The sequence below is a fragment of the Drosophila sechellia genome, chromosome 3L (genome assembly GCF_004382195.2).
Source record: "Drosophila sechellia strain sech25 chromosome 3L, ASM438219v1, whole genome shotgun sequence".
Classification (NCBI taxonomy): domain Eukaryota; kingdom Metazoa; phylum Arthropoda; class Insecta; order Diptera; family Drosophilidae; genus Drosophila; species Drosophila sechellia.
This window is the reverse complement of record NC_045951.1, coordinates 8,413,596-8,434,958: the sequence shown is the minus strand read 5'-3', so window position 1 is coordinate 8,434,958 and position 21,363 is coordinate 8,413,596. Positions and strand designations below refer to the sequence as shown.

Here is a 21,363-nt window from a genome sequence, read left to right as displayed (position 1 = left end):
CAAAATTCGTTACGATATAAAGAGTTTGAATTTTGCCGCCCAATACACACAAAAATCGATAGTCGCAGAGAACAATCGATTAGACCTTGAACCATCTGGCAGCACCCATTGTTTTGTTGTGTTTTATATCTGCAGGTTTCACCTAGCATAAAACGGAGATAAAGCTTTAATTAATTACATATAGGGGTACTGCAAGATCCCAGCATATCCCCGCCCACATAAAGCCGCAGCATGTCTATTTTCAAGGCGCGGTATGTTGTCATTCTAAGCCAATTCAAACTTTTTCGTAAACAAAGACTTTCTCTAACCAAACTGCAGAGTCAAGGAATTTGAGGATGTTTTGGCGGGGCCACAGGATTCAATTGACCTAAACCAGCTCAGGAAACTGGCATTTAATGGTAGAAAACCATGAGTGCTTTTGAAATGTTCAAAATTTTATGTCTGTACAATCCACAGGTGTGCCCGATGTGCAGAGTTTTCGAGCACTCAGTTGGAAGCTGCTCCTTGGCTATTTGGGGCCCAGACGCAGTAGTTGGACCACGACCTTGGCACAAAAGCGGGCCCTGTACAAACAGTTCATCGAGGAGCTAGTCCTGCCCCCCGGACACTCGAGTAATGGAGCTAGCGTAGACGGAGGAGATGGGGACAAAGTCGATTCGGGGGGCGTTGGCCTGCAAGATCATCCGCTCAGCGAGGGACCCGAAAGCGCGTGGAATACGTTCTTCAATGATAACGAGTTCCTACTGCAAATCGACAAGGATGTACGACGCTTGTGCCCGGACATATCCTTTTTCCAGCAGCCCACCGATTATCCCTGCGAGATTGTGGTCCACAGCAAAGGAGAGCATGGACGAAGACTCCACGAACGGGTGGTTCCCGCCGTTCTAAGTTCGGCGAATGTGGAACGCAAGGGCCTCGGCATGACAAAGGTGAGTTCAAGATCGGAATTGTGCTAGACAATAAGCTCAGAATGTGTTTTTTCATGCTTACCGTGTGGATTTTAGCAGCAAGTAAGTAAGCGGACAACGAGCTGCCCCAAACCTAATGAATATTTGTGCTCCTTATAGATCAATTTGATTACTAAACGCTCGGTTGAGAACTATGCCGCCATGGAGGAGGGCCAAGAGGCTCACTGGGAAGTTGTACAGCGCATTTTGTTCATCTATGCTAAACTGAATCCCGGCCAGGGATATGTACAGGGCATGAACGAAATCGTGGGACCCATTTACTATGTTATGGCCTCCGATCCTGATCTCTCATATCGCGCCCACGCTGAGGCTGATTGTTTCTTTAGTTTTACCGCCCTAATGAGCGAGATAAGAGACTTCTTCATTAAAACACTAGACGACGCGGAAGGCGGCATCAAGTTCATGATGGCCAGGCTATCTAATATGCTGAAATCAAAGGACCTAAGCATTTACGAGCTACTCAGGAGCCAAGAGCTGCATCCGCAGTACTATAGCTTCAGGTGGCTCACACTGCTCCTCTCGCAAGAGTTCCCCCTGCCGGATGTACTCCGCATTTGGGATTCCGTGTTTGCGGACGAACAGCGATTTGATTTTCTGATAAAAATATGCTGTTCAATGATATTGTAAGTAAACTTGGCTTTAGTATAAAGCAAGTACTAATTTGGAATTTTGCAGAATCCAAAGAGAAGCAATTTTGGAAAACGACTTTGCCTCGAATGTGAAACTCTTGCAAAACTATCCGCCAATTGACATTAATGTTGTGATTGCTCATGCCAGATCATTGGCGTAGCATTCCTCCAGGAAAATATCCTTGTGCCGAAATGCTTGCAAAGCCCCCTAGCTTAACAACTGAAAGAACCAAGCAATCAACTATACTATAGTTAGCCCCAATCTTGGAAACAGGAAATCCAATAAGTACACGGATTTTCACTTTTTTACATGACTTATAATTTGTATGTCATTAATAAACGAATTAATTTTAACATTTCGTGGTCCCAATTAGATAAACGTCAGAACGTTAAAGAAGTCATAGGTTGGTCAGTCGTTAAAAGAATACCGATGAACGTGTGGCATCGTCTGATAAAACTAAAACACCGTTCGAAGGATCACTTGTTAAGCTTTGGAGCTGTGTCCTTGCATATGGACTGTGCAATAAACTCGATGAGTGTCCTTGTCGGACGTCCTGCCATGCCCTCTCGCAGATACTCGAACTCATCACCACGTGTGATCATCACGTTGGTGGCATCCTGGATTAAATCACAAATCAAATTAAAGTCCTACTATTAATAAGAACGAAACTTACAATATGCATCCATTGGCCACAAGGGACAAATTCACGAAGGAAGGCGGCAGCTTTGCAAGGACGACCACCACGACCGATGCCGTAGTTCTGGACATCACTGCGTCCACCGGCACGCACCGCCTTGCTGTAGTAGTTCCACAGGGGGAAGCGCCACACGCGATCTCCAGTGTGCATGCTGGCGTGCTTAATCTGCTGCCAAAGGATCTCAGAGTTGGTAAATACTCCACAGGCAGCCTCATCCAACGCTTGGCGCATATATCCCGAGCAGGTGCCAATGTCAATGATGCACTTCGGACAGAAGTTCTGCCCGTACAGAAGTGCATCCGCGAGCACTAGAACATCTTCGTGGTCGGTGCATTGCACCTCAATGGTCTTGCCATTCATGGATTTCACCATGTCTCCAGGACGGAAGGAATTGCACCCAATAACGTTCTCGCACAGGGGGATTAGTCCACGGATATTGACCTAAGAGCAATATGTTTATCCAAGGAATAAGATGCAGGAATCCAGTCACTTACCGGTAACCTCAGGCCAGCGACAGCACGACAAGTGGCCACCACTACGGCCGCTCCAGTCATATCTCCGCGCATGTGGAAAAGTTCCTGCTTCTCCTTTAAGCACAAACCACCTGCATCGTAAGTCACACCCTGCCCAACCAGGACGATGGGTCTCTCCTCGGCACAGGTGCCATAGTAGCTCAGCTCCAAAAATATTGGTGGTTCGCAAGAGGCCTTTCCCACCGCCAGGAAGGCGTGCATTGACTGGCTCTCAGCCCAACCCTCAACTTTGACCTCCACGTTGACACCGGATTTACAGAGCACCTCGACGACATTCTGGGCAAAAGCAGTGGGGGTCAGAAGGTTTGATGGCATTTCCTGCAGCTGGCGGGTCAAGTTCTGGGCGGCAGCCTTTTGCAGGCCGATGCGCCATCCTTCTATGTCACAAATCTCATCCTTAGTGGCATACAGATCGATGGAAGGCACTGAGATCCGCCGCTTGGGATCGCGAAGCTCCTGGTAAATCCAGATCCCGAGAGCTGCTCCCTCCGCGGCAGATTCGGCGTGTCCGCAGTTCTCCACCTCGATGCGGTCGGTGTCCAGTTCAGCAAGTATTCGGCAGGCATCCGCTACCGACCGTCGGATGGCCTCCTTCTGCTCGTCGAGCACCTCGTATGGGTTATAGCCCAGGCATTCCTTGCCCAAACCGATAACCGCCACCGCCGAATAGTAGGGCACCCGCTCCGGCTCCACGGCGAACAGGAGGCGGGTCTCTCCCCTTTTGGGCATAGGTCCGGACATTCGCAGCACTTCCAGCAACCGACCGTGCGTCTTCTGCACATTGTACCTCCAGCCGGTTGGCGTCAGGATGCCAGCGTCGTTCTTGTCCTCCTCGTCGGCGTAGACTCCAACGACCAAGCCACGCGACGGAGGATCCGCGCAGATTTCCATCTGCTGCAGCTGCAGCATCTGGTTGATCGCCTGCGAGGCGTACCTACGATGACGGATCACCTCCGGCCGACGAATGGAGAGACTACACGCCCGGGTTATGGCATTGCGAGAAAACCGAAACATTTTGCTTGAAGTTTAACTTAAAACTTTGAAGAATGCTAAATAATATTACTACTAGTATTGAAAACTTTCTCTTCGATTTTCTGTGCCGCTTCAAAATAATTCATGAAATTTTTCACCCAGACTAGCTAAAAGTGTGTACGTGTTCAACCTCGAAACGAATAAAAATAAGACTGAGCTAGTCTTATGTTTCGGTTCCGACGTAGCACTGACATAAGTCTCGATAAGGTTGCTAGATCATTAGGATTTTAATGTAAAATCTCTGCCTGCTCAGTGCGAGGTTTTTAGAGAATATGTTCTTAAGATGAAATGCTCCAAATCTCAATTGTGTTGCGATTTGCAACATGCTGTTCCACAAAATAGCAACCATATTCGAAAAATCAAAGGTTAATGTTCTTGCAGCTGTCCAATGCACTTAATAAAAGTCATAAAACCGCATACTGCAGATTTGATTTTTATTACTTCAAGACGATATCCGGGAAATATCGAAATATATTGGATAGGCCTACAAGAGCTCTTGTATCCCAATAAGTACTAACGCCATTTCTAATAACCCTTATATTTGCAAATATCTCAAAGAACCATTTGAGTGCATCTTAAGTATTTTTTTTTTTATTAAGTTGCTTAAAACGAACAAACATTTTTTGCCTGGGAACAATGTCGTTTGAAATTTTTAAGGGACGCTGACGAACTGACTAAAGACATCCATCCTTCACAGACTTCAAAATATTTCACCAAAATATGGACATTGTGATAGCGCTGTCACTGCCGTTGGGATTTCGCATCTTCGGTCAGCTGCTCATGGCCCGATCTGTGCACTTCGTCCTACTTGCCCATCTTGGGAGCAGTGTCCTTGCAGATCGTCTGCGCAATGAATTCAATAAGAGTACGAGTTGGTCGGCCAGCCATTCCACGGCGCAGGTACTCGAAGTCAATACCGTTGGTGACCATCACATTGGTGGCATCCTAGATGAATAAAGGGATTAGCGGAATATACTATATACTATACAAAGTGCAACTTACAATATGCATCCATTGGCCACAAGGGACAAATTCACGAAGGAAGGCGGCAGCTTTGCAAGGACGTCCACCACGACCGCTGCCGTAGTTCTGGACATCACTGCGTCCTCCCGCACGAACCGCCTTGCTGTAGAAGTTCCACAGGGGGAAGCGCCACACGCGATCTCCAGTGTGCATGCTGGCGTGCTTGATCTGCTGCCAAAGGATCTCGGAGTTGGTGAACACACCACATGCCGCTTCGTCGAGGGACTGACGCATGTATCCCGAACAGGTGCCGATGTCAATGATGCACTTGGGACAGAAGTTCTGGGCATACAGTAGGGCATCGGCCAGAACCAAGACATCTTCGTGATCCGTGCACTGAACCTCAATGGTCTTGCCATTCATGGATTTCACCATGTCTCCAGGTCGGAAGGAGTTGCAGCCAACGACGTTTTCGCACAGAGGGATCAGGCCACGGATATTGACCTGGAATGGGAATGGGATTAATTAATAAAGGAACTACCTGGACCCGTCTCGAGTGTCTTACAGGCAATCGAAGTCCAGCAACAGCCCGACATGTGGCCACCACCACAGCCGCTCCAGTCATGTCGCCGCGCATGTTGAAGAGCTCCTTCTTTTTCTTCAGGCACAGACCGCCGGCATCGTAGGTGATGCCCTGCCCAACCAGGACGATGGGTCTCTCCTCGGCACAGGTGCCGTAGTAGCTCAGCTCTAAAAAGATTGGGGGTTCGCAAGAGGCCTTTCCCACCGCCAAAAAGGCGTGCATCGACTGGCTCTCAGCCCAACCCTCGACTTTGACCTCTACGTTGACACCGGACTTACAGAGCACTTCGACGACATTCTGGGCAAAGGCAGTGGGGGTCAAAAGGTTGGAGGGCATCTCCTGCAATTGGCGGGTCAGGTTCTGCGCGGCAGCCTTTTGCAGCCCAATGCGCCATCCTTCTATGTCGCAGACCTCGTCCTTGGTGGCGTACAAATCGATGGCCGGAACAAAAATTCGACTCTTGGGATCGCGCAACTCCTGGTACAACCAGATACCCAAGGCGGCACCTTCGGCAGCCGATTCGGCGTGTCCGCAGTTCTCCACCTCAATACGATCGGTATCTAACTCGGCGAGAATCCTGCAGGCGGCTGCCACCGACCTTCGGATGGCCTCCTTCTGTTCGTCCAGGACCTCATAGGGATTATAGCCCAAGCACTCCTTGCCCAGACCAACGACCGCCACCACAGAATAATAGGGAATACGCTCCGGCTCAACGGCGAACAGGAGACGGGCCTCGCCTCTCTTGGGCATGGGTCCCGACATCCGGAGCACCTCTATCAGACGACCATTTGTCTTTTGAAGATTATAACGCCAGCCGGCGGGGGTCAGAATGCCGGCATCGTTCTTGTCCTCCTCATCCGCATAGACGCCTATGACTAAGGCTCGCGACGGCTGATCCGCACAGATATCCATCTGCTGGAGCAGGAGCATCTGGTTAATTGCCTGCGAGGCGTAGGACCGCTTGATGAGCTTCGGGACATATCGGCGGCACACCGGCGACCGAATGCAAGCGCTGAATAGCAACTGACGAGTTTTTCCGAACATTGTCCCAGTACTTCTGCACACTTAAAGTACCCCTCAAAAAAAAATGTTGTTCCAAAATCGAGAAAAAAGAAGACTAGGAATTTATCGTTCGTAAAATTTTGTTTCCAATATATTGGAAATAACAAATAGTCGAAAAGGGGGTCTTGTGTAAATATAGACAATTTTTTTACGTTAAATTTTTTTTATGAGTTCTTAACTCTATGAAACGATCACGGATACTGAATTCTGTGGAGCTGCCTAGGGATTAGGTAGCAAATGTATCCGAAAGTCGGATGACAGATGTTCCAAGGCCATCTCTACCATTTTTCCATGGCCTACACGGATTGATTATTTGTATCCTATTTACTATATAGAAATAGACCATTTACTTTCGTTTCGTTTATTAGTTTCCATACTCAGCATAATCATATAGGTACAATTCGTTCATTAGGTATAATACTGCTTAACATTTGAGACACCAACTAGACACAGACACGTCACGTATACGTACACTAATGGGGCAACATTTGTGGTAACGTCCATACATGGGTATATTTCGATTTAGCTACAGTGAGCAGATATACATACATATATTCCGGTATATAAAATAACAATGGCTATCGAACGTCCTCTATCGTATTTCACTGCGACAATTCTTTTACTTATTGTATGTGTAAATCGACCTTTGGTTGGGTTGCGTTGCCTCGGGATATGTTTCAGTTTAAATGGCTTCAGATTCGATTCCTTTCGTTTGGTGGGGTGTGTGGTTCGCGCGGTTCGCGGTCCGATGCGAAAGTATGCAGTTGAGAAATAGATATATGTATGTTAGATATAGGTACAGGTCTATATAGTTGAAGTTCGTTCTTCGAGAGGGGGGGCAACAGTGGATTCAACAGAGACTAGCGTAAACTTTGAAGGAGTGCAACAATCTAGGGGTGCGCAGAGCACATAAGAGGCACATTAGTTATTTGAGCAACAGTAGCATAGAGACTAGAGTGTTAAACAGCTGTGAGTATCCATGATGCTGGGTACTCCACGGTACTTTGGCATTCGTCATCAAAAAAATGTCATTCCAGGCCAGCACTTTTGGGCCTGGCTTCAATTCTGCACACGAGGGTGGAACGAAATTTATATCTTATATCTTTGACATTTTTGGTTATTCATTCTATTTACAAGAACATTCATCTTGGACTACGAGGTTTTGGTATCGAGCTCCTAACATTTCTTAACTTTGTCCTTTACACACCAAAATTAGTTTTAAATTTGATTTATTTGTGCCCAGCTTATTTTTTAAAAAAAGATATCTTTATCTATTTACCAAATTGCGAATAAATAAATCTCAATAGTATAGAAGAATATTACTTCACGGCATGAATTTGCTGAACATTTATATTCCTCAAAAAGCAGATAAAGGTATAAAATTCGAGCAAAAGAGTTCCACCCCGTTGTACAACCGATATAAAAACCCGATCCGAACAACCTGACACTGATCGCGACCAAATCTTAAAGTGGCAATCACAAAATCGTGGTCACTGTCACGGGCAACCCATCGGCGTTCACGGCATGCTCCGTCTGCACCCGGGTGCCGAAGCTCTCCACACTGGTGGCCTTGCTGAGATCGATGGCCGGCACATCCTCATCGTAGTCGGAGGCCAGCTCCTCCTCGGCCAGGTAGCTGCACTTTGTACTGGGCACCGCCACCGATTTCACCACGTGCGGCTGCTCCTGGTCGTGGTAGAAGTGGGTGCGGTCCATGTAGATGATCCCGTCATCAGTATCGTCGTCCGTGTGGCAAACCGGATAGTGGCCATAGCCCGCCTCGCACTGGTACGGATTTGACTTGACGTGCACGTTCCGGCAGCTACCGCCGCAGTTCTGGTGGCTCTCGGCATCGCCGCCATTGGCTCCATAGCACTGACCGCGGTGCAGCGAGTGACCCACCGAGTGGCCATGGGCATTCATCTGACCCACCCCAGCCGCACTGCTGGAGTGGGCCACTGACTGCTAGATGTGCGAGTGGGAGCGCGCTATGGACAGGGAGTACGGACTGAGGTCCTTTTGAATCCGCATCGAATCGTAGATGGGGAATTCGCAGCACAGGATAAATTTCAGAGCACTGGGCACCTCCACGTAGACAGCAGGAGGCACTGGTATCAGCGGCGAGGTGGAGGCTTTGTACTTCCGATACTCCAGTTGGCTGCAAAAATGAAGGGATAGAATAATAAATCATTTAACTAATAGACACCTCTATAATTTATTTATGAACTACTTAAAGTCAATTATATTTTCATACAAGGGGTACTACTTGGATAAACTAGATTATTTTAAACAAATATTTCAACTTACTCTTTGTACTTCTCATCGGCACTTCGTTCTCGCAGGGGAATCCCCGACAGAAAGAGGATGATCATCGTGGTGAAAATGGGCGAGGCAATCGCCACCCACTCGTGGCCACTGATCACGTTTAGGGATATGGCAAAGATGCCCCACCAGATGACCACTTCGCCAAAGTAGTTCGGATGCCGCGACACGCTCCACAGTCCTTTTCAATTTGCACACATTGTATTGCATGTATTTAAGTTTATTATTTCTAGCTCACCATCATTGCAGAACTTGCCCTGATTGGCCGGATCCTGGCGGAAGGAGAACTTCTGCAGATCCGCATAGGTCTCCGCCAGCAGTCCAACGATGAACATGCCCGTGCCCGTGGAGTCCAGCGTGGTCATGGTCTTTGGGGCACGCGGCTGCGAGTGGCGCGGTGAATTAATTATTATTACAGGCAGTGACACAATGTACACCCAAACAGCCTAAAAAAGAAACATGATTGCCGATATGTAGCAGCTTTTAATAATATAAGTGCTTATTTCATATATCACAGTCCTAGTGAATCCAAAAGTTATATTGTCAAAGTGGATATATACATATATATATATATATAAATGCAAATACCCCAGGCATATTTCCATTGCGGCATTTATGCTCAGATTGCAATGACAGTATTTCAACTGGCAACAAGTGATTGGAATTCGGGTGAAATGGGAAATAAATAAAGACAAAACGATGGCAGGACATGCCACATGCAGCACGCCAACGCCAGTGGCAATGCCAATGCCGGCAGCACCACGGACAATAAACGTACTGCAACCACCAGCCAGCCAGCCCACTTGGCAGCCGACCACCCACTTAGCCACCATCCACCAGACATCAGCCACCAACCCACCCACCCATCCACTTAACGTTTAGCTGGTGTCGCCCACATGTGTCATGTCACTCTGCCAGAGAGAATGGCGTTTTAATTGTTGGTCGGTCTGGGTCTGAGCCTCTGGTTCTGGGCCACATTGAGATTACCATTTCCACCAGCCATGTCGAACTCACACGGACGACAGGTGCTGAAATATGAAATATTCAAAACCTCTGGGCGCGTGTCAATTAGTGACAGTTTGATTGATTTTCCACCAGCAAGTTGAAGGTTCTGTCATTGAGCGTCGAATTGAAAAGTGGCTGACGCAAGCGATTTTTCCCTGACCCCCTCCAACAAAACTACACCCACCGACTTTGGTCCCAGCGGAGCTCACCTGGAAGGTCCAGAAGACCGCATAGCGGATGATGTTGCGACGGGTATCCTCGAACTGCTTGTCGCGTCCCAACTTCACGATCCGATATAGTAAATATCCGGACAGCCGAGCGCCCCACAGGCAAACGAAGAGCGTGACCATCAGCTGGCGACTATCGTAGGCCTGGAACGGAAATTCATAACTATAGTTTAACCACTAAGATCTTAAACAAGTGCTTACTGCCTGAAAATAATCAAGTTAATATCCCAATAAGCTGTTAGCAATACATGAAATTGAAATAATAAAGCTGTTAGCAATGCACGAAATGGTATGAATTTAATCCAATTTCATTTTAAGATCCTAGCTTTAAAGAGCCTTAAGAAGTAGGCTAAAATAGCAAAGGTGTTCCTGGGCAATAAAATGGCGATAAACTGCTGGTTGCAATAAACATTTACTATCTGCCATTTAGACGAATGAGAAATATTCGGGAGGCTCTGGGAAAGTTCGAGTTCAAGGCTGAGCTGCTATCCTTGGCCAGGAAGGCGTACTCGTAACTATTTCGGTATCTCCACAATAACGAAGGGGCATTTGGCTCACCTAGGGTATCCCGCCATTCGTGCCCACAACTCTAAAGTGTGGAAAAATTCATTGGCCAACGAGCAATTTGCACGAGTTTTCTCTTTTGCCGCACAAAGTCGAATTTTCTTGTATTTTTTGCTGGCGATATTTTATTTTACAAAACCACTTTCGGTGGTCATGCAAATTTTGCATAAATAAAGCGCAGCACGCACGACTGCCAGCCGGTCTATGCTCCTCCGCCCTGGCCAAAAAATGGACACGGGGCAACTGGTCGGGATTTGTTAGTTGGCTGGTTCAATACTGAATGAGTCGACTGCACTTTGCATATTTATAAACGGCATTGACGGGCCGAACTGAATCAGAAATGCATTTCTCATGGAGGAGCCGTTCGTCAAGCGTCGCCATGAGAAATGCTGGAAAAATTGTTAAATTGCTTTGTCAATGGCAGCGAATGGGCGTTTGGTTCATGACCGTAACCGTAACCAAAGTCACTGGCAGAGGACGAGGTCACCGGGTTGTATGGCATTATGGAAGGGCATTCTTATTGAAGGAGGTCGGCGGGGGGATGATGGTGGTGCCTCAAACAGTTGATAGTTTAATGGGTTTGTCGTATCGCAGGGACTTGATTGCCCATTTTGTCGATTGATTGAGCTGCCTTTCAGCTTTCAACCAGGGGGGCTCAAGCTATTTTATCGCTCGATTTATTAAGCGACTCTGAACGGCGATAAACCATCGACGGGCGACTGCATAAGCTGGTAGTAAACCATTTTTATGGCCATCACAGCTGCATAGTGCAGTACAAGCAACAACGGCCACAAGCAATGGCAGCACTTCCGTTTCCGCCCGACGTCCTGCGACCGCCATTTTTCCCCTCAGCCCCCTCCCCCTGCTTGCAGTGCAAGGCTTTAAATAAATTTTGCATTGCCAACTTAATTCGAGCCGAGGGCGGCAATTTAATTTTAATTTACGATCGATAGCCAATTCGTTAGTGCGCCACATTAATGTGGCAACAAAATTTAATTGAACTGCAGCTTAAGTGCTCCAGCGAGAATTCATACTTCAGTATTTACTCCTATGTTTATTTTGCGAGTGGGAGCAAAAATTAAATGCACATAAATGTGTTTGCGGTCGAAAGAACAGTGCATTCTGCATTTACCAGCACACGCGTGTGTTTGGCCAACAAAAACCAACAGCAGATAAGAATGAATTTATTTCTCAATTTGTATCTGTTGTTGTCATGGCCAAATTGCTTAAAGCCCTTAACCAGCTTTCATGGGCCAGGCCAGCAAATCGATACATTGGGTGGCGTTTAAAACTGAAAACCGGACGAAAAGCTTTTAAGGTCTCTGTTTATTGAAGGGGTCTCTTCAAGCGTATCATATTTCATTAATATCACAGATATATCTCTACTGAGCTCGTTTCGAGCGACCATAATGCTCGCCAAGTATATTAATTAAAATAAAACGATCTAGATAAACAGGATAATGAAGCAGATAGCCGCCTTTAATGAACACTGAAAATTGAAACCAAAATAATTTCGCATCTCATATATCACTTGATAATTGGGGAAATCTTAATTAAAACCTTGTTAAATTATTTAACTTTATTTAAGGCTATGGCAGATAAGAACTTTTATTTTCAGTGGCTTAAAGTATTGTTACTTTAAAGACACATACATATAGCTCTTTGTAATTGCCTGCAGACACTAATTAAGGTGAACATAATTTTCCTCTTTACTGCCGTGCTTATGAGCGGGAAAACAGCGAAATTGGCCATCAATTTGGATTAATCAATGGCGTAGGCTGAGTTCAATCGGCTGGCTTCGGCTTTCGAGCGGATTCGAGCTGCTTTCGGCCGCAAATAGCCTTAGTTAGCTGCTTAGGCATCGTGTTAGCCCGGCGGAAGGACACGTCGACAGACGGATTGAGGATCCTCACGATGCCAAGGTCATGCCCAGCCAGAAGGAGACCTATGCATGTGCCAGCTGCATCCAACCACCAGTTACCAGCTACCAGCTACAGCAACTACAAATAAAACAGAAACAACAAACGGAACAACGAGGAACAACAGCTGAAATGTGCGCCTCGATGGGCGGTGTGGGCGTAACCTTTTGTTTGTCGGCAATGAATGTTTGCGTCTGTGTGCGTTGATGTCTGTATCTGTGTCTGTATGTGTGTCTATGGCTGCGTGCGTATGCAAAACTCAGTTTTCAATGTCAGCAGCCGAAACCACCAGGGCCCAAAACCAAACCACCACCCACTTTACGCCCAGTTGGGTGACATGTTTATGTACACGCTTCAAGTTCACAGAATTTAATTTTGCTAACACAAAAAGTAACGCGCAATGAAAACCAACGAGCTATTAAACAAAATATAGCAAACTGCACATAAATTATGCATTGTTCAAAATTTAACTATAGCAATAAATTATGCACATATCAAATGTAATATATATTGAGCTTTTAATTGGAAAGCAATTCAAAGCAATTTTTTCACCGAAATTGGTTTGCAGTCATTGGGGATTTATTATTGGCATTGTGAAAAAATGCAATTTTTCGCACAAATTTAAATTACGGAACAATTTATTGTGTTCTTGATGTTTAATAATTTATGGCACAAAAATGCATCAATTGTTGGAGCAGGATAGATAATATTATTTCTTTTTTACTTAACATAGTGAAGAGTGAAGTACTGAAATGTTTTATTTAAAATATAGACCCAATGAACTTGAAAATTAATGCATTCATAATAAATTAAATTAAATCAGAATAAATATAACTAACAGATTTTCTTGCCCAAAAAATGTTGTAATAAATATACTTAATTTCTTTTATAAAACTGCAATAAGATAATCATTTTAGACCTACCTTCGATGGCCGATCGATTTGGCCGAGAAAGAAAGTGAGCAGGGAGATGATGATGAAGTTAACGCCGCCGGCGAAGTCCGTCAGCTTGTCCATTTGGAGCACGGAGTTGATCAGGAAGAAGACCAACTGCAGACTGCCCACCACGATGGCGCTGATGGCGAAGTGATCGTAGTCCAGTACATTTACGGCCATTGTGTTGCGACGCTCGGCGCTTTCACCTTTCACCCAGCCAGACAGGCTTTCACCCAATCCGCTCGCTTTGTGGACGTTTCGGCAACAGGTCCTGGTCTTCCTCCACCTGACCCACCTGCTCCTCCTGCTCCTCCGGCTCCTCCTTCCCTTTGCTGTTCTTTAATATTGCAAAATGTTGTGCCTTCACATCGCTTCATCCACACCTAGCCAAAAGTCGCCTCCAAAGTGCTGTCTGTGTGTGCCATTCCCAACGCCCACAGGGCTTTACATGCTGTGGTGGGTGGCTCAGTGGTTGGGTAGCTGGGTGGTGTGGATGGTGGGTGGTGGTGGCTGGTGAGTGGTGGTCTGTGGCGTTGGCCGCCTGCCAAGGAGTCGCTGTCTGCCTTTTTTTTGGGGCCGCTTGTTGATTACGTATTTATGTGATGATTGTTTATATTGGGGTCGCCTCTGCAAAGTGCAATAAATAATGCAATTTGTATGTGCTGTGGCGGCTGCAAGTTATTTGCTAAATGAAAACTTAATTCAATTTCCCGCGCTCAGCGGCACGCAAAGAGCATCCCCCCGCAGCCACATTTTACCCCTCATCCACCAGCTTTTTAAACAAATTTGTGTGAAACCACCTCGATATGGCAACAATCTCAAGCCTCGTTTGTGGGAATCTGTGTGCATTGAGCCGGCAAATCGTTGGCGAAACGGAGACTAGAGCCATATGCTACGCTATCTTTGCCAGGGGTGTAGGTATGGGAGCTGTCCTGGGGTGCTTAAATCCACTCAAACAGCCATTACAAATAATCAGTAATACGCACTAATGCGGATTTTGAAAAAAAAATCTAATGAGCTTAATGAATTAACGCACTTGCGGCGGTCTGAAGTGGCAAATCAAAAGCCTAATCGAATTATGAAGAAGTCAAGCCATCAAATGGGCTTACCCACTGAAATATTAAGGATTCGATGGGGCTTCGGCACCCCCTTGAAAAAAATCCCGCTTAAGCCACTGGTGCTGACTTTAAGTGTCTGCCGAGGAATGTTTTATATGGCACATACTTGAGCTGCCTGGTTTAACTTCTTGAGCCTTTATTTGCCCCTTAGTCTCGACTGCATTTGCACAGCACTTCCTTTGGGCACCCTCGACTATCCAAACATATCCCCCCACACACATTCTGGGCTCTTCAGAGATCCTTATTTGGGCAACATTTTCAGCCTGCATGTATAATTAACAAGCCGACTTGGTTGGTTCTCTAGGATGCAGTCAGTCAATCTGGGCCCGCACATACAGTGGCTATAGTTTATGGACGTGGAAAACCGCAAGGCATCGATTTTTGGGGTGGGGGCTTTGCAATGGGGAAGCTGGGGAAAATTTACTACCGAAGGATTAGCTGCGGTTGCAATGTTTTTTTTTTTATTGTGTTGTGCAACTCAATAAAATATGCATTTTTGCGGATTATTGCAGAGATATTAATCTCAATTGATTTACTTATGGCTTATGTTTAATTTACCCCTTTAGAGCCCATTTAAATTCACTTAAAAAAGTTATGTAACTTTAACGTGCTCAAGCGATTTTCCATTATTTAGAAGTCTGTAGACGCTTTTAAAACTTTACTCCTGACGGGATAAACTTCACTTGGAATTAATGTTACTACTTCGCAATTAAAAAGTTTGCCTGTTCGTTTCCATTAAGACATTCAATTGGATTTTATTCTGACCAGTGCTGCTTCTTAATAATTTAACTCGAAAATAAAGTTCATGGCAGCTGTCGGAACTTTTTACCGCCAATGAGTTTTGCTAAGCGTGTTATTATCTGCGTTTTAAATTAACTTTCAAGGCATCATAACAAAGCCCCTATTTGCCACCAAATTATGGAAAGTGCGGCATTAGTTCTATAAAATTAAAATGGCATTTAATTGAATTCAGAATTTTCCCCTAATGATTTTTTAATTGGATTGGCATTGCCATTTACCAGGATGTCCTCCCAATTTATGCGCTGTTCGCTATTGTAATTGCAATTCGGGTAATTACTTTTCGGCTTTGCAATCAAGTGTGAAATTAGCAAATTTTTGGAAGCAGAAGAATTTGGAAAATGTGCATTCCGCTCTCCTCTTCCCTAATTGCCGATGTCGGACACACAAACCAAAGTTAAGCTAATCCCATTCGCACGGACTTGCTGGCAAGTTGCAACTTGCAATCCGCCTGGGGGCCCACAAAAGTAGGCAATGCTTTTTGTGCCTCGCATTCTTGCAAAAGAAATGCATCAGCATTGCACATTCATTAAGGCAACACCCGCGGCGCATTCAAGGCCCGAAAAACAAAGGCGGCAACCGTGTTAAACTCGTGCCACCTGCAAGGCGAAAGAAAGGGAAAAACACCTCAGTGTATGCAAATGTGTAGTCAGTCAGATGTGCTGTTGCCACTTGGCTTGCCCCTCGCTGCTCGTTGTCATTGTTGCTGTTGTTTGTGTTACTTTGAGCTCTCAGTGCACTGGGAAAAATATCTCATCAAATGAAGGACATATCTCATATGAGGACACTTAAATCAGCTCTGAAAACTCAATCTTTTGGATTGCAGTTCGAAGCTTTATTTGCGCGTGCATCAACGGGAAGGTGGCCTAGTAACCCCAACTTTTTTTTCAGTGCACTTAGCATTGCTTGGCAACGTGTGGCAGAGTCGCCGGCGTGGGGGAATCCGGGCGGACAGGGGTCGTTCGTAGCCGCAAGACATTGACAAGGTGTCTGCCAGGCTGTCACTCACACTCACCGCAACTCACTGCAGTTGCTTGTTTTTTTCCCTGGCCTGTGTGTTCTTAGTATCTTAGAGCAAAAGTATGTGAGTGTGTGTGTTTATGTGCGGCAAAGCTCAGGAGTGAATTTGCATATGCGGCAAGGAGCACCGAAACCCGATTTCGCCCACATTCTGGCAACAAATAGTTTTTCCCCAAGCTGTGCCCACTTTTAAACGCATTTTCGCGTGCTTTGCATTTTTCGCCAGCGTCGTTTGCCATTGTCGCCACCTTCTTGTGGGCATTAAGGAATGGCAACGATGCACTTTTCCACCACAATTGAACAAGAAAAGCCAATTCCAATTCGGGGTTTGCGGCCAATAATTTTGACAAATCGAATCAGGAGAGCTTTGCAAGGCAAGTGAAAGGATTTGTCAACAAACGGCTACAAAAAACTAAAAAAAAATCAGGTCATTAAACATGTTTTCAAAAATATGAGTGAAAGTTATATAAATTTAATATCTTGCAGAGTAAGTTTTTTGTTTGACGAAAGTATTTATAAGCAAAGTCTGTAAACTTTAAGACAAGTTTATTTTGCACATCAACAAAAAGTGAAAAGGGAAAAGTTAAGTGTGCAAAGTTATGTATAGTAAACTCAGCTTGGAAAAATCAGCTCAAAGATAATTTCACACCTCTTTTCGTGCACTTACATGTGCTTTGCATTAGAGGGAAACAAAACAGATAAAAAATAAACCTAAAACTATAACAACACATTTTCCCGGTCGAGCCAATACAATTCTCGATTTTCCGCGCTCAACTACCGTTTATTTTGCACTGCAAGTATTTGTTTTCCTGCAATCTAGTGTGTGTACGTGTGTGTGTGTTCTCGTGCTCTTGGCACTGAAAATTGCAGCCATGTAATGGAATTGGCTGCGGTTCAACGGTGCGTATGATTAACTTTATGGCAGCAGCAAAGCGTAGGACTAAACAACTTCCATTTAGTGACCAGCAAATTGCCCTGCTGTACGATACACCACTTACTCGGCTGCCTGTTTGCCGTTTATGCTAATTGTTGTCATAGTTTCGGAACTACAACGTTGACCTTAACTAGTAGTTATTAGACAGTGTTTATTAGACATCGAGCACAAACCACGCTTTGTGCTGACCCTATTGATTGCCGGTTTGCTGGATGTCTCTAGCAATTAATGGTGTCAAACATTCCGTGCTGGGGACCAAACCTAATTTAATTATACATGTCCGACCGCAATATGCTGCATCCACATGCCGTTCTGGCCCAGTAATTGAAAATAGAATCACGTTTGCACGTTTACACAAAATGAATGCGCTTTGAGGGGTAATTGTTTCTTTGGCAATCCTTGATCTGAGATTTTTTGATTTGGAGTTCAAGAGGGGATTTAAGATTCAAAAAGATTGCTAGATATTCCAAACTAAACTATCTGGTTTTAGAATGAACCACTTAAAATAATATGCTTAACCAGCTTGATATTTGGAACTCACAGCTTCTGTTGTGCATATAGTTATGGGTAACTGGCACCAAGCAAGTGCTTCTGTGAAATTAAAGTTTGCAGAGTGATATCATCTACAGAAATGTCCTGTCCACTCTGCACCCTCAATGCTTGGTCATAACCAAGGATTCTGCAGGGCAATTCGACAAAATTGTTTTCCCTTCGGTGCGACATAGTGAAAATGTATTAAACTTAAATATTCATAAAGTGCAGCTAAAAGCCGGTCAATTCAATAAAGCCGAAAACATATTGAATTGACTGCGTTGGGAGATCTCCATAAATAAGGCATTCTGTTGCAAAGATTGGCACTTTATGTAATCCCAGCGAACAAGGCGTGGGAATTGACTTAATGTGGCCAGCATGGCCAGCAGGGCAGCATGGCAGCACCTTGAACTTCGACAGAGTTTGGCCAAGGACTTTTTCGGACGGACGCGGACGCGGACAAGGACTCAACGGGTGGTCGCCTGAAGGAATATTGACGTTTTTTCAATTAAACCCGGCCAGCAGGCACTTTGTCGGTGGTATTTATGGCGCTCGGTTAGTTCTATTTTTACGAGGGGGCGGACAAACAAATGGGTACCAGTGTCAATAGTGTAACTGTAGCTTTTCCAGCTGGCTAAATATACGCACAAATATACATGTGCGCATATATGCGATATATCCCATATCCTGTGGCAGAGAAATAAGTCGCATTGAAGCTAAGCGGAAAAAACACGCGTACACACACGCACCGTTGGGCACATATACACACACACTCACATATGTACACACACGCACACACGTGCTTAGAAAGAGAGACATTAAAGAGTGTCTTTCGGGTAACTTTGTCCGTCTTTTTCCGCTTTTCTCAGCGCTGACACAAGTGGAAAGTCAAGCAAGTTGGACACGCGCTAAGTTTTACAATTTCCCGCTGAAGGTCTTGTCGCCCCCTTTTCCGGCCCCGTCCACGCCCCCCGCCCTCGTTCAACACTCCTGTCGACCTGCCAAACAACTAACGCACATTTCCGTTTCCGCTTATGCCACAAAATGGCCAAAAGTGGCCTGGTGATTAGTTACGATTTTTTTCTGTTTGTTTCCTGCCGCTCTAACGCTTAATTTCTCTCCTTGTTGCCGCGCTGGCTCTGGTTTTTATTGCTTTCAATGCCTTTTTTTGCTTCTCGATTGCAGACAGCATCTACGAGGCGAAAACAAACAGAACGGCCGCCGCGACTTTTCTGGCCAACGGAAGGGACTCGAGCAACCGACGCAACAGACGACTCCGGGTGGACTGAAATTCACTTTCTCTTCTCCCGCAGCAGCAGCGCAATTTCTGCAGCCAGCCGAGAGAAAGCCTTTCGCCGTGAAGCAGTGCGCACTGCTTGCTGCACGGAGGGCGCCAAAGATTCGAAATTCTCTTCTGGTTATGTTTCCAGATATAGTACACGAAGCAATAATTGAAATTAGTTTCAAACTGACATAATAAATAATGTATTCTAACTTTATTTTCATACCATCTATTTTTAGCCTTCATTCTTGGCCTAGGAAACTTGCCATGCTATTATTGATTTTAAGAATTAAAGAGTTATACTGCAATGGATTTATTCTAAACTATAATAGTTTTATTAAACAAATAAGAAAGGTAAAAATTTCAAAAAAAGACACTTAATACACTTTTTCGTTAAAGATAATTATTTGCTTGGCTGGAACTTTCGTTAAAACGGATAGGTTCGTGCATTCGCCCAGCGGTGGTGCGAACACTCGCTAAACGTGTGAGCAGTTCTGTTTATGTTCCATCTCTAGTTCAACAGCTGTTCAAATCGAGTAAATCGTAATTGCTCCTTGAATTTTTTTATTTTTGTGGGCAACTCCTGCATTGGAGTAGGCGGTTGCGTAATAACGCGCCTCTTCCTGGTTTCTGGCTGCCACTTGGAGTTCAACCATGGCGTTGGCGCTGCGCGTGGCCCGATGCGCCGCGATTCCGGCCAACTGTTGGCCCCGCGGTCGCCGGCGACTGTTACACCTGTGCAGCAGGTAAGTAGTTGACCCCAATTATCAATCAGCATTAAAATTCAATTACCCATCGCCAGCGATAAGAGGCCAACAGCTTTCTGCAGCAGGAACTACTCAACGAAGCCCGAGCCAGCGGCTCCACCGCAAATCAAGCGAAATGTGGCCGCCGAGATAACCAGCGTGGGTAAGGTCATCTACGAAACGGGCTGGGATGCCAACAAGCCCATTGAAAAGCCAAAGGTCCGGACCAGCAGCTCGTCGTCCCCACAGCCGGCGCCGTCTAAGAAACCCGAAGACGAGAAGCGCAAGGAGCTGGACACTCTGAAATCGAAACGGGATCAGATGCGAGACAATATGCAGGACTACATATTCACCCGGTACTTCAACTATGTGAAGAACTACGACAAAGTGCTCGAAAAGAACTTTCCCAAGGCCATGCAGCTGTACAGGGTGTTCTTCGATGGCGTCAAGGACTTCTTTGGCGACATGAAACGCTTCCTCAAGATTGCCCGCATTGCCAATGATTCGCCTCAAGGCATTAGAGCCCTGAATCGCCAGGAGCTGGAGCTGTACATGCAGATGCCAAGGGACATGATGAAGGTGGCACCGGCTCTAATCGGCTGCTCCCTTCCCATGGTGGGCTATGCGTTCTTTCCCCTCGTGTAAGATATGCCTTACTAAACACTTGCAAAGTTTGATACATCGAATTGTCCATTCGCAGCTTTTATTACCCCCGCTCCTTTCTCACTGCCCATTTCTGGACTCCGCAGCAGCGCTCCGAGTTCCAGAGTTACTACATGAAGCGGCGATTATGCAATAACAAGGATGTCTTTCGCTGCCTGCAGGCCAAACTCAAAGAGACGGCATCTCATCCCAAGCACTCGGCTTTTGCTGAGATCCTGGGCCAGCTGGGCAGCGGCACACACCCCAAGCCTGATTTGCTCATCGATGTCAAGGACATATTCGCCGATGGTCCCTACTCCCTGCTGGGAATGTCGCGGAAGCACGTTGTACGTTTAATCAGACACATTTTATGCAGCCTAAGCATATCACTAATTCATACGTTCCAGAGAAACCTAGTCAACCTTCATGGACTGCCCAGCAGCATCTTCAAGCGACATCGCCTCCACGAGCACGCCTTCCTGGTGCACTACATGGACCAGGCCATAACCCGCGAGGGTGGCGTTCACAACTTGACACCTGATGCCTTGCGCTACTCCTGCTATCTGCGCGGATTGAATCCCGACAGCCTGAGCAGCGAGGCCATGATCGAGTGGCTGCGAAAGTGGGTCAAGGTATCCACGTCGATACAAGGCGAACATATCACGCTGTTCCTGCACCTGCCCATCCTGCTGGGCTACAACCATCCCAACAACTGGAAGACCATCTACGGCAAGTGCCCCAATTGAGCGGGGTCCTGGTCATTAGCTATTTGGTAGACTGTGCTTTAAAGATTGGACTGTTAAGATCATTTTGTTTCTTGAGAGCAAATAAAACCGTTAAACCAAAAGAAAG

The 21,363-nt window shown here is 45.8% G+C and overlaps 5 protein-coding genes across 7 annotated transcripts; 2 read left to right on the top strand and 3 right to left on the bottom strand.

The window, feature by feature from the left end:
* Positions 1 to 110: 110 nt before the first annotated feature.
* LOC6604912 (TBC1 domain family member 13) lies at positions 111 to 1,951 on the top strand. 3 transcript variants are annotated; one of them, XM_032718988.1, is made up of 6 exons: positions 111 to 251; positions 319 to 398; positions 457 to 929; positions 1,008 to 1,010; positions 1,068 to 1,591; positions 1,644 to 1,951. In XM_032718988.1, the coding sequence occupies exons 1-6, from the start codon at positions 232 to 234 to the stop codon at positions 1,756 to 1,758; spliced, it is 1,215 nt and encodes a 404-aa protein (XP_032574879.1). In that variant the 5' UTR covers positions 111 to 231; the 3' UTR covers positions 1,759 to 1,951. The 3 variants fall into 3 exon arrangements, with proteins under 3 accessions (XP_032574879.1, XP_032574878.1, XP_002029755.1); XM_032718987.1 differs by having other exon boundaries at positions 1,005 to 1,010; XM_002029719.2 differs by lacking the exon at positions 1,008 to 1,010 and having other exon boundaries at positions 112 to 251.
* LOC6604911 (cytosol aminopeptidase) lies at positions 1,893 to 3,842 on the bottom strand. The gene is made up of 3 exons (XM_032718986.1): positions 2,790 to 3,842; positions 2,272 to 2,736; positions 1,893 to 2,215 (listed from the first exon to the last, which is right to left on the bottom strand). Exons 1-3 carry the CDS (start codon positions 3,840 to 3,842, stop codon positions 2,075 to 2,077), a joined length of 1,659 nt encoding a protein of 552 aa, XP_032574877.1. The 3' UTR covers positions 1,893 to 2,074.
* Positions 3,843 to 4,429: 587 nt separating this feature from the next.
* On the bottom strand, positions 4,430 to 6,683 carry LOC6604910 (cytosol aminopeptidase). Its single transcript, XM_002029717.2, has 3 exons — positions 5,389 to 6,683; positions 4,863 to 5,327; positions 4,430 to 4,805 (listed from the first exon to the last, which is right to left on the bottom strand). Exons 1-3 carry the CDS (start codon positions 6,448 to 6,450, stop codon positions 4,665 to 4,667), a joined length of 1,668 nt encoding a protein of 555 aa, XP_002029753.1. The 5' UTR covers positions 6,451 to 6,683; the 3' UTR covers positions 4,430 to 4,664.
* A 130-nt stretch (positions 6,684 to 6,813) lies between these two features.
* Positions 6,814 to 19,122, bottom strand: LOC6604908. Its single transcript, XM_002029715.2, is given in 6 exon segments — positions 6,814 to 8,626; positions 8,776 to 8,971; positions 9,029 to 9,236; positions 10,005 to 10,166; positions 13,429 to 14,067; positions 18,860 to 19,122. Coding segments are annotated over 5 exon segments (1,440 nt in total). The 5' UTR covers positions 13,621 to 14,067; positions 18,860 to 19,122; the 3' UTR covers positions 6,814 to 7,944.
* Positions 19,123 to 19,634: 512 nt separating this feature from the next.
* LOC6604907 (LETM1 domain-containing protein 1) lies at positions 19,635 to 21,362 on the top strand. The gene is made up of 4 exons (XM_002029714.2): positions 19,635 to 19,869; positions 19,926 to 20,510; positions 20,570 to 20,858; positions 20,919 to 21,362. Exons 1-4 carry the CDS (start codon positions 19,778 to 19,780, stop codon positions 21,255 to 21,257), a joined length of 1,305 nt encoding a protein of 434 aa, XP_002029750.1. The 5' UTR covers positions 19,635 to 19,777; the 3' UTR covers positions 21,258 to 21,362.
* Position 21,363: the final 1 nt, after the last annotated feature.